Here is a 12,798-nt window from a genome sequence, read left to right on the forward strand (position 1 = left end):
TTCAGAATCTTGAGCCCTGTTAAATCTTATAAGCCAAAGTAAATTTCATTTCTCTGATTAAATAGAATGTGTTTACAAAGATCATAAATAAATAGTGTGTGTGAGTTGTTCTTGTTCTTTTTCATACTACCTGATTAAGCACTTTTTACTTTGACATCATTCAGAATGATGTTTTCGCTATACATTTTCCTCCAAAATAAAGGGCAGAAATGCCTCTTCCTTCTCTCTTTTGCAGCATTTCATGCCCACTTTTGCATCTCTGCAGTAAACAGCACCGAAGGCAGCGGGCACAAAACGATGCCATAGGTGTTGGCCACCATCAGACTTGGAATATTTGAAACTACAAAGCTGGCGGCATGGGTAAGTTAAGTAAGCCAAAGGATTTCTCCTCAATTCAGTCATGAACTAACCAATGGCAGGAGAATGCAGAGTCTCAGAGCCCACCTGAAGTTTGGTAGGCCACCCTTCACATTTTCACATGCAACTATCCACTGCAGCTCTCCTCAAAATAACCATCTCTGAACAACGCCCAAGAAGAAACACCACCATTTGAAAACAAAGACTACAAAAGCATTTATTCATCTTCTAAACCAGAAAACAATGGCTAACTTTGAAAAAAGCACAAAACCCCCCCCCCAACTTTGAAAGCAATAAAAGGAAATGCAGCACTACTAGAGCACAGGTTTCACTGCTGCCTTCTAATGCAGCTCGAAAGAAAATAGAATCATACTGTTGCATAAGGAAACACAACAAAATGAGATTTGAGATCTTTATCTCACGTCACTACCCTTCTGTGTGCTACAGCAGGCTGAATATTAGTTGAGCCATTTCATCAATTCAATCAAAACTCCATCCTGCTGCTATATAAGTTTTTTCAAAAATCACACTATCACAGTGAAGAAAGTTCAAAGGTAAGGCTGTTATTTTGCTTTATGAGTAATAAAAATGTATAAATGATAGAAACCTCACAGAATAGGAATACATGTCCTTCTAAAAGCAAGGCACACTGCCACAGTAGTGAATTACAGATATTCTTAACATGACAACTCAGACTTGTGCAGAAAACAACTACCTTAACAATTTGAGTTTTTCATTTTAACAAGAATAAAATACCATAGGAAACAGATGCAAATTATGCAGTATCCTTTCCACGAATGTGCCTATGCCATATAAAGTGAATTTACAATGAGATGAAAGAAATTTAAATCACTGTATACTCAGTCCCAGAAGCTGCTGCTCAGATTAATCTTGACCCAGAAAAGGAGCCAAGCATATGCTGAACTTTGAGTAAATAAATAGTCCCAGCTAACTGCCTAATCACAGGGCCCCACACTTTATTACAAATGATGTAGAGACCGTCTCCAAAGGAATCAACGAAAAAAAAACAAGCTGGCATGGCAGCAGCAACCCCTATTTCATTAGCCCTGTACATAATTACAACATAAACTGATTACTTCTAACTTTCTGTTGCAGAAGCCACCATCTGAATTTACAGAAAGCCAGTCACTTTGGAATAAAGACAAAAAAGTTACCTTATATTTATAGCAAGGAAGGAGCCTACACATCAGGAGTTACTGCAGTTAGCTGACTGAGTTCACACTTTTGTCACAGTAGCTTGCTGTACACCCACACCTTAAAGTGTTAATAGCCTTGCTATTCAGAAGTTGTTGGAATTTTGTTTTGTTTAGGTCTTTTTTATCGACCTAGATTTGTAATGAACTGCAAAACGAAAAAGAATTAGGAAAAGAAAGAAAACAATAATGTTACCTGAAGGCCCTCTATGGCTAATCTAAGCATGCTTGGTGTGAGCTTGGAGGCCTGCTTGAAGGTGAAGTTGCTCCAGTCTATAATCAAAACAAATCCATTCACTTGCAGCTCGGGGTCTTCTATCATGGCTTCTAAAGAAAGAAGTATGGCACGCAAAATATCCACCAGTGTGTACCTGAGAATGGGAAGAGGAGATTTGGTTAGGGAAGGAGCAACAGCCACAGAGGTGGAGAAGTTCTGAGCATTCTCTCTTTGTCAGAAGTTTAAATCAAAGAGTGCGAGTGTGTCCTCAGAAGTCATGGGTACATAAAGCTGGGAAATCCTCAAAAGCTCAATTAGTTGAGCTCATCTTCTGGAGCAGGATTATGTACCTATAGACCATCAGCCAGGCAGAAAAAACTACAAGAATGTAACACATCAAAAGCAAATTTGAACTTTTGTATAGTATCCTAAGCTGCTTTAGTATCTTTACATGTAATTACACGTCTATGTAAGAGCTTCTACACAAATTATATTTTTCTAAAATCATAATGATACCAAAAACCAAGACTAATACCAGAAGCGTAGATCCAAAGTTCCCTTCTATATTTTCCTAAGGGAATGAAATAATAGGACCTACAAAATTATCAATTAAAAAGGAGAATTTCCACATGCTCTCCTTATCCACCCCCTCCCGTGTAATTTTTTCTCTTAAATCCACAATTTTAGAAGGCTGATTAGTCAAGGATCTTAAAAGCAGAAAGTGACACACACTAGGGCTTTGAGGTGTTTCTGTCTAGTGAAGGTGCCCCTGCTCATGGCAGGGGGTTAGATCCAGATTATCTTTGAGGTCCCTTCCAACCCAAACCATTCTACAATTTCAGGATTTTATTAAATTACCAAAACAGACATAAATTTGCCAGTCCACATCACGGTATCAAATGAGGCACTAGAAAGTTAAACCTGAAAAATATCAGATATACAAATATTCCAGAAATGAAAGAGTTAAATATTCGGTGTACAGATATTTTTAAGCAAGGCCCTTTAAATATCTCCCATGATGGCATCAAGCAGAAGTTTTCAAAATTGTGAGTCCCTAGAGAATTCTTCACCATTCTGCATATGTAGCACAGAGCATGTGTGCCTACTTAGAAATTACATTAAATTATACTGAATTTTACTTGCTTTAATACAATGAGTAGACTGTTCTGTTGTGGACATAACTGTATTTTGAAAATATCTGCAAAAGGAAATAACATAAATGAAATTAATCTGTTGTGGCTGACTCCTTGAATCTTTCCATCTTTTTTTTTTTTAGCCAACTAAAATTCAGTGAACTTCCCAGTTATGCATTCACAGAAAAGGGATTAAAAAAGGACTCTCCTAATGTCAGAACAAGAGAAAGTGTGCTTCCCCCAGAAAACACTAGGGGAAGCATTATTTTACAAAATTCTTCTCTTCATTTTGGAGATCCTTTTTTTTTTTAATTTTTTTTTTTATTGACTGGGATAATTTTTTTCATATTCACTCCTCTCCTTTGAACTTTTCTGAGATTTAACTCTTTTCTAATGGTTTACTTTTCTGAGGTCTAAGGTTTACAGGAAGTTTGGAATGCCTTGGTCCGAGGACAATTTTAACCACAGTTCATACAAGGAACAGACATTAAAAATGTTCAGATTCTAAAATTAGCCTCAACCCTACTTGACATTTAGCTTGCCCCATTCAAAAGATCTCATTCTCCAGAAGGGCTCCACAAAGCAGAACCCCACATTCAGTCCCGGAAGAAGGGTCCCAGGTCCCTGATGTACATATCTAATATCCTCCCTAAGGAGTTTAAGGAGACGTCACATGCCTTGGATTAACAGCTTCCTAGTGGCACAAGGCTGCTGGAAATCTGGTGCATCAGACATCAAGATTCTTTGTTTATGAGGCCAGTCTCTAAGACCAACCATAAAATGCTTTTTTAATGTATACCTAAGTGTTAAATACAAGATGTATACATGTAAACACAAATACACCTAATTATGTGTTGAATTCATTTAAGTCAACGGGAAAACTGTCAGGCATCAATGGGAACAGGGTTTCAGCCACCACAGAGAGTAAATAACAGTCACAGGGCTGGGTCTCCATAAATCCATAGCACATTCACCATCACCAGAACTCCTACTGCAGTTTGCTTAGTGTAAGAAATACAGTCCACAACAACAATGACAATATTTATGTTTACTCACTAAAAAAAAGAGAGAAGTCCTGCACAAAACAGGTCTGGCTAAAAGCGAGCAAGAACTCTTTCTGCCAGAGGGAGGTATCTGAAGTACTCTTAAAATCTAAAAATCCACATCAGAAGTATAAAAGGACATGTCACTACCAATCAAGCCTCCCAGCTCAAATACCCTTCAGGGCAATTAGTTGAAGATAGGAGCTATTCTTCATTCTGTACTGGATCTCTTCTCTTGGTTTCGATACCTTACTTAACTACAGTACTGAGCATCAGAAAGACAGACAAATCCATTAGTGAGTATTTAAAGCAGCTTTTGCTCAGAACACGGGCTGAGACAAGCCAGAAATGTAAACCTGTGGTGTGGTAAATGAAATCTTAGGTGGTGCAAAAAGCCAAGTATTGAAAGTATCAGCTGAACAGCCCAAGCAAACAAAACATGATTGAAGAAACTGCATGGAAGCTTTCACACAGCACAGAGTTATTTGCGTAAAGACTCATCTTTAATCCACTCCAGCCCTGTGTTGTCCGACATTTCACCTCACTGCTACTACTGTTTGTGTCACCAGGATGCACAGGCTCTGCCATAAAATACACTCCACCCTTGGCTGGACTTTAGGGAAATCAAAATCCTATGTAAAACGAGGTTGTGAAAAATTACTCAGGATTTTGTTGCTGAAACTTTTATTCCACGCTGAAATTACTTTCCATATAGATACAGAAATATGACGAGTCAAACATGAGAAAAACAGGATAAGCTAGTGAATGTGAAATAAATTGGGTCCACAACAGATTTGACTGCCTTTCTACTTTGAAGGAAAAGAAAAAAAGAAAATATTAGCCTTTAATTTGAAGAGACTATGGTGTAAAGTCTGAGGGGAAGATGGTATTGTTTTATTCTTACCAATCTGTGCTAAGCAAAAACGTGTACTTAGGGAACAGCAAGCCACTCATTTTGCCCTGGCACCAGTTTTTTAATGACTGCCCCAGTGCTGTCAGGTATGTAGGGTGTGCTGGGCCCAATTGGCTGCAGTGCATGTTCTGTAGCAGCCTGAAGTCAGGCTGTGAATAAATAAATCCTAATTTATTTATGGCTAAATCCAGTTGCGTTCACTTGCTTAAACAGACTCTTATGGGACATACTGTAGCTAGCAATGTATTACTAATTGCTAGGATAATCAAGAACTTACAGTTAATTTAAATGTATTTAATGCCTTCTATTTTTGGAACCATGCTTAATTCAATGGAAAACTTGGACAAGTTTTTTAGTCCAGTTATTAATCTGAGTAACAAATGCTGGAAATACATTATCACATATATAATGCACTCTTAATGTTCCTTTTTTATGTGAGCCCTAGCTTGAGACTGACTGAAACGGACTGATATGCAAGACACACTCTGCTACCTCTTGAAATTTTTCATTCAGGTTGACTTTAAAGCAATAGAGCCTGGGAAGGCGTGACAAGTTAGTAGCCACACTGACAGTGATTCTTTCAAATGCTTTTTCAATCCCATTTTTCAAATGTGATGGCTACCATTTCTAACCCAACAGTGCCAGAGCTTTCCACGGAAATACCTCACTGGAACATTTATTTGTCAAGAACAGAAGACCACAAACAATTTACTGAGCATCCCACTCTCTTTTAATTTAACAGTGGCAGCAACTTCCCCTTTACAGAAAAGTTATTTGAGATTTTTTCTGTGGCACATGAACAGATTCAACGTATTTCCAAGGATTTCTGGGGAAAACGGTCTGGCAAACATTGTTATCAACTCTTGGTGATACTTCACTAGGATCTTTCACCTTTACCTCTCGGTTAAGTGGTCTATGCATCCTCTTGTATGCATCCACTGTGATCTCCACCAGGCCAACATAAAGAGAAGAGACAGGGAGAATGCAAGGTACAGATGTCTCATGTCAAATTCAGCTGTGTCAGCTGTTTTCAATACTTTATGTTCTTGATGATGAGTGGCATCAACCATATCATCTGTTTAACCAGATTCTGGTTCCAGTCAATTCACTTTTGGACTGAATAACAGATAATCTGATTTAGCACAGTTGCCCTACTATCTCTATGGCTATTTGTCATCTCCTCCCTACAAGAAAGAAATTTTGAGTTATTTTAAGAATTAAAACTGAATGGCATGAATCTGCCTCCCAGGATGTGAACTAGAAAAATGCTAAGTCTCCTTTGCTTGGATTTGAGCCATATGTCTCTTGAAGGTCCTAAAGATATAAAGAATACACAGTCTGTATTTTAAACTCACCACCATTTGGACAAGAAGAGGCTTCTGTCAAATGAGCTCTTGTGCCACTGTGGTTTAAAAGAGAAAGCTGGTCAAGTCTCTGGGCCATCATCCCATTTCTAAACTACTGTTCTGGCTCACTATTTTTAGAATTTCAGTGAAACAAGAGCCCTCAAGATACACAAAGGAGTACTTAGAAATGATGCCTCATATCTCCTTGGTTTGTCAGTCTGGGTACAGATTTGAATGCTGAAAAGATGGGGGATTGAAAGTTCTCCTATGGCTATTCTGCTTAAGCAGCAGCAGCATGCCCTGGGGATACCTTATTCTAAAACCAAAAAGTACCACCAGTGTTACAAAAAATGCATAGAAAAAGTAGAAACAGTTTCAAATATTTTACCAGATTAACTTTTCGATTCAGATTTAATACCATTCATTATGCCATATATTAGCCCAGAGTCTAACAGTCACAGCCACAGATGAAGATTCAGCTGATCTAAATTTTACATTAGCATTGATGAAAAAGCTCCCTGGCCAAAACACCTACAGTCTAAATACAGGTGATGATAGTCAGATAGGGATAGCTGGGGGAAAACTAGGAAACAATAAGACAGCATCAGTCAGCAGGTGCAGTTGTAGAAATAATGACAGTGCTTACACAGTTAACAGTGTTAACTGTTAATAGTTATCGCTTGGAAGATATAATTTCTAAACAAAAATTGACTCTGCTAAACAGGGATTTTTAATGTTAATACGTTATTATTGTTAGCATTGCTATTTATTTTGTCATACTGCCTCCATCAGAGCTTCAAAAATACCTTGCCGTCTTGCCTGTTGTTTATTGTGAGTTGAGGAGCAGACCAGCTCATAGTAACAGAAGTTAAATTTTCATTTAACAGGAGGAAAAGAAAAGTTTCTAGCACTTGTGCACATGAAAGCATAGTTTTGAATGCAAACCCGTGCACTCTGTCTTTGCCCCGCTGTAAACCATCTGATGCAACAGCAGAGCCAGCAGTAAATGAGTGCAGAGGATTTCCACATTCACTGAGGATGGTGTGAGCTGACTGGGTCACTGTGACACCGCCAGGAACTAGGTATCATTGCACTCTTCTAATGCACTTTCTAAGGAAAAACCTGAGATAACTAATACCGGAAAGGTTTCAAACACATAGCAACAAAAAGGACTGATATTCCTGGGGAATGTGTGTCCAGGTGCCAGGAAGCATACAGAAGACCATGCCTTACAACAGATCCCTTGCAGCTGAGAGCTGAAGTTAATTACACTAGTCATTGAATAAAACTTCACCAGCTGGACACATTAAGAAAAAGGGAGTCTTCAAACACATGTAGACACCTACAAGCCAATAGGGAAGGCTGATCACTCCCTGAGTGCTATCCAGCTTCCTGGCAGGAATGCCACTGATCTTCATTTTCCCAATAGTACAGACAGGTGGAGAGTTAGGCTGGGTCACACTGAAAAGTTGCTTAGTACATTATCTTTCACCTTTCCTTTTTTTGTTTGTTTGTTGTCTGATACATGTCTAATTGGGTTGTTCAAATGGCAGGACATCTGGTACAGTTTTTAGGCCCTGCTTTAATTTAATGATTTTACATCTAGTACACAGGCTTGTTTTATCATAGGGATTCTTTGCCTCCCACACCTTTCTTTCTAATTGGAACTATGTAAATCATAGGCTGGCAGTGCTATATAAATCATCTATAGTATGTCTGCTATTCATTTAAATAACAAATTGGAACTTTTTATTTCTAATTGTTACATCCTAGCCATAGTAAGTTGCACATACATGATAAATGTGGAGGCTTGCTGTGCTCTATTAACTTAGTTTATGAAGCATACAAGGAGGGCATAACAAGACAGGCTTCAATAAGTAATCCTCCCACTGTTGCTGCAAGAGGAACACTGGGTTACGTACTGCAAGATCTCAAGTCATTTAAGGCATAAGCTTGAGACATATTGCACAGCAGCCCTAGCATAAGTTCCACAATGCTCCCCAGGATAAGCCACCGAACATCAGATAATGGAAGGCACTAAATTAATTAGAAAACAAAGTGACCTAGCTCCATTCCCAGATGTGTCACTTGTCATGTGCCTTGGAGCAAGCCACTCCCCACAGCTGGGCTTAGCTCCCTCCGCTTTGTCTGAGGGGTCTATCTGAAAACAAATCCCTCGCTCTGGAGGAGAGGCGTGCTGTGGGCATGCAGTGCTCAAAAGCAGTGGCAGCCAATTGCAAACATGTCCAGTAAGTACTACAGTGTACCCCAGCCACTTTGCTGTCATAGCATAAGTACTATTAATCATACCAACAGGAGTTCATGAAAAAGATCACAGCAAATTTATTGCTGTGTCAGCTGAGCTCATGTACTTTAAATATCAGCACATCCGACATCAAGAAGAAAATAAACCTATTCTTTCCACATGACAATTATTGTTTTAAATGCTACTTTATCTCTGCACTTGAATTCTTGGTATTCTTTTGACTAGGATCAAGTCAAGTGATGATGTGACAAGTGTCACACGAAGCTTTAGGATTTTTTCATTAATAAGAAACAGCAGTATACAGTAGGACATATTACCTTTAGCAAGGGGACTTCATCATAGACATACAATTTAATAAAAGTCCTAAACATCTGTTTCTTTGCTAATTCTTCCTTCAGGGATTTTAAGAGTTTGTGGAGTTGTTTTTAAAATTAAAAGTTGACTTGATCCTTATGTAGGAAACAAGGAAGGTCCTTATGTGGGAAAGGAAACCCACTCAGCGAGTCCTTAGCCTCATCACCACTGCTCCTCGCTCAGCTTTTTTGCTCCAGCTGCTAGAAAACCAAAGCAGAAAAAGGACGCTGGCCCCAGCTCTGCATATATTCATCCACCCTTTCTAGTTGTTATCCTGGCTGTGGGCAGTTTTGATTTGTGCCAGACAGCTTTCCCCTAGTCCCTAGACTTGATTCATGGGCTAGCAAGGGACAGGAAACTTCTCCCACAGACAGTGCAGGTGTGGCTGCCATGTTCGGAGGAGAGGAAAGCCAAGGTGGGCCAGCATCCCTCTGGGCAGAGACCTGTCCGTAGCTGTAACACCAACCAGTGCAGGGAGCTGTGGGAATGCTCCCTGTGATGGCAATCCACACAGCCTGCAAGAGGACAGCTAAACAAACAGCTAAAGGGCAAACTTAAACATGCCTTTCCCCCAAATTTTGTCCCTTCTGTCCACTCTGTTTGAGTCCTCCCCAAAGTTTCAAAGTAGCTGAGCTGAGGATATCTGCACTGAGCACTGTGTTAACTGCAAAAAAGATGGCAACTGGCAAGATTCTAAGTGTTCTCATTAAAAATTGCTTCAGACCCTAAACCTGTACTCAGGTTAGGAGCCAAAGAAAATAATACAGTGTTCACAGAAGCAGTTTTTAGAGAGTTTAAATGTACTGAAATCATGCCATTTTTGTGGATATAATTTTAGACTGCAGGAGAAAATGAGCATGACACCTCACAAGGTATTTAGAATAAACAAATAGTGTCACATAATATCAAGCCAATTGCTAAAAACGGTCTTGATGGGAGACAGATCTTGGGTCACCCTACTAAGTCATCTTCAGGCTACAGTAGTCCCAAAAAAAGATCAGAAACTCTTCTAGGGACTAGGCTTCAATTTGCTATCAAAGGTTTGTGTGCTTGGATCTTATTATGCAGAGAGTTGACATTTGGAGCAGCATGAGTGAGAAAAGAAGTGGTTACATCAACTGCCATCCTGGCATTTCCAGGTGGCTCAGGAAGAGCTTTCTTTATCTGAGGACAAGGATTCAGAGTCTCAGCTTCCTGCACAAGCAAACTTTTCATCTCAAAAGCCATGATGGGTACTCCTGTTCTACACACAGCATCTCCCACTTTCTCCCATGGCACTTGAGCCGCTCTGTGTGTGCTGAAGCAGAAAGATCAGCCGAGAGTGCAACCAGCCTTTGTCTGGAGGATAAGCACATCATCTACGTGCCAGCCCACTTCGGCTGAGGGGAGGCAGAAGGGTGTCAACCTCCTAGCAGACAGCTGAGAAGAGCACTCCAGCAGTGTCTACTTGCCTCCCAAAATTCACACCCCAAAGGATGAGCTGGCTGAAAGGGCTCTAAGCTACAAAATACATTTCTTCTTTCTTCTCTCCCTCTGCCTTCCAGGCTGCTGCCCAGCCCCCTGTGGGCAGCGCCGGGTGTGTCCCTGCTGCCCACCCTCTCTCCCTCTGCTCTGGCACGGCTTTCCCACGCATTGCCCGGGGGGAGAGCGGGTTGAGGTGGCCTGCTTTTACCTGCTCTGGTCCCAGTTGGCAGCAAAAAGGACGAGGATCTTCCTGCCGTAGTGGTCCAGGTTGGCCAGCCCGCCGGGGAAACCATCCTTCAGCGCTTGCTTGATGCCCGGGTCTGTGGCCTTGAAGCTCTTAAACATGTCCAGGTTCTGCTGGCGATATTCAAAGTATTGGGCCAGGAGGCGAAACGCCTCGAAGTGCTGAAACTTCCTGGCCCGCAGAAACCGCAGGATGAAGGCATCGTCGGTGCGGAGGAAGCCGATGTCCGGCCGGGTGATGACCATATCCCGCACCTCCTGGATGTCCTGGTGCAAGGTGTCGGGGTTCTCGTTCAGCTCCAGCCGGGCTTTCTCCAGAGTCTCCGGGGAGAGACCTGCCTGCAAATGAGTCATGGCGCTGCCCTCCTCCTCCTCCCCGGCTCTGCTGCTTGCGCTCCTCAGCCTCCCGGCCGCTTGCCCCCCGGAGGCGGGGTGCCCCGGCACGGCCGGCCGCCGCTCCCCCGCCCCGCCGGGCCTCGCCCCGCCGCTCCCCGGTCCCGCCGCCGCGGCCAGTCCGTCCGCCGAGATGCGAGCGGCTCCCAGGCAGCCGGGTCCCGGGGGGGGCTGGCAGCGAGACTGCCCCCGGGCTGCTGGCGGAGGCGCGTTATCTCTCTGACATAGCGCCCTCCCCGCCGCGGGGTCCGACGCGCCGCATCATCCCCGCAGCCGGTCCGCGGAGGCGCCGAAACCCGCCGGGGACGGGGCTGCGGGCTGCCGGCTGCTGCTCACCGCCCGCCCCCGCCGGTGCCGCTGCGGATCTCGGGCAGGGCGGCAGCGAGGAGCCCGGTCGCTAGGCAGGGCGAGCGGCGCCCGGGGATGCTCCCCTGGCCCGGGGCTGGCAGGGGAGATGCCCTCCCCGGAGCAGCACCATTTACGTAAGATCAGCGCTCGCCCCGCTTCAGAAGCGTCTCCCTGGATTTGAGGGAGGGTTAAGGGGAAAAAAAAAAAAAAAAAGCACCACCACCACCGAACTAAAAAAAGCCAGCGAGGAGGAGGAAAGCCGATCCGCAGGTACTTCGCCGGTACTGCTGCCGAAGCGCCTCCCGCTCGCCGGCGCGGAGCCCGGAAAACCGAACGGAGCCTCGGCCTGGAGGATGCTCGTCCCCCCCCTCCCGCGCCCTCCTCCGCTCCACGCCCCGGCTCGCAGACGGCACCAGCCGGCGCGGGGCTGCCTGCTGCGCGGCCCCGCCTTGCGCGCGCACTCACACACGCGCGCACCCGCTCACGCACGCGCGCGCACCCGGCCGCGCTCTGCCGTGCCCCGCGCAGAGCAGCGCAGCGCAGCCCGCGGGCGCGGGGCTCCCGGCGAAGGAGGGGGCGTTTGCAGAGCCGCGCCGCTGCGGCCACCAAGAAGATGGTGGTGGCCCGGTGTGCGGGGCGGTGGCCGGGGGGCTGCGGGGTCGGTGGGGCCACGCGTAAGCCCCCAGGGAGCATCCCGCGGGAGTCGGACCAAGCGTCCGGTGTCGGGGTCGTGCCAGTAGCGAGATGTTGTTCATCAATTGCTTTCCGAGCAATCCTCTCTTGTGACCGAATTTCCTAACATGAAGGAAGCATTGTGAGCTTAAAAATCTGGGAGTAAAATAAAGCAACTCTCTTTTGTGGCCTCGTGTTGGAGGCAGCATGTCTCTAGTTACATTATATTGCAAAGGGCAAAAATATCTTGCTTCTGTGTACTGAATATTTCAGTGATGAAAGATGCCTTTTTTCACGCAGGAAAGTTTGATGCTGCAGTCTCTTTTGGGGAAGAGTTTCCACTGGAAAGCATTTGACCTTTGTCTGTAGGGCTGGACCTTCCCAGTGCAAATACATCTGTGAAAACCAAGCTCACACAAAAGACAGAGCAAACATGGGAAAGCCTGTAACGTGTGCCGCCTCCTCCTCCTCCTTCCTATGGGAAAGGCAGCTCTTTGGTACTGCATTGGGCTCCTTTCCCAAGGAGCCAGAGCACACAGGCTGAATTACTGAAAAGGCACAAGGTCACTGATCCATACAGAGTATATATGGGGTATGCACCAGCACAAAGCATAGGATGGATTCTCAGACAAATAGTGGGGCTCATAGAAACATTTCAGTGATACCCTGCATGTTCTGCAGGCCATCAGCAGGTGCTTGGCAGCAGGAAGGAGCTCTTTGCAATGAGCAAGGTCTAAGCAGCCAGCAGTGCTTGGGTAGCAAAATCGTCATTCTTTTGGAGGCTGAAAGGAGTTTTTTGGAGTTTACTGGATTTTATATGGGTTTGCAGCTCTTC

The 12,798-nt window shown here is 44.1% G+C and overlaps 1 protein-coding gene across 1 annotated transcript in view; it reads right to left on the reverse strand.

The window, feature by feature from the left end:
- CLVS2 (clavesin 2) overlaps positions 1-11,674 on the reverse strand; it is a 56,497-nt gene extending 44,823 nt beyond the window's left edge. Inside the window, exons 1-2 of the mRNA XM_010407053.3 lie at positions 10,516-11,674; positions 1,768-1,942 (exon numbers count right to left, since the gene is read on the reverse strand). Coding sequence (XP_010405355.2) covers positions 1,768-1,942; positions 10,516-10,904 — 564 coding nt within the window. The 5' untranslated portion in view covers positions 10,905-11,674. The remainder of the gene's footprint in view (positions 1-1,767; positions 1,943-10,515) is intronic.
- Between the last annotated feature and the right edge of the window lie 1,124 nt (positions 11,675-12,798).

This window comes from Corvus cornix, chromosome 3, assembly GCF_000738735.6.
Source record: "Corvus cornix cornix isolate S_Up_H32 chromosome 3, ASM73873v5, whole genome shotgun sequence".
Lineage (NCBI taxonomy): Eukaryota > Metazoa > Chordata > Aves > Passeriformes > Corvidae > Corvus > Corvus cornix.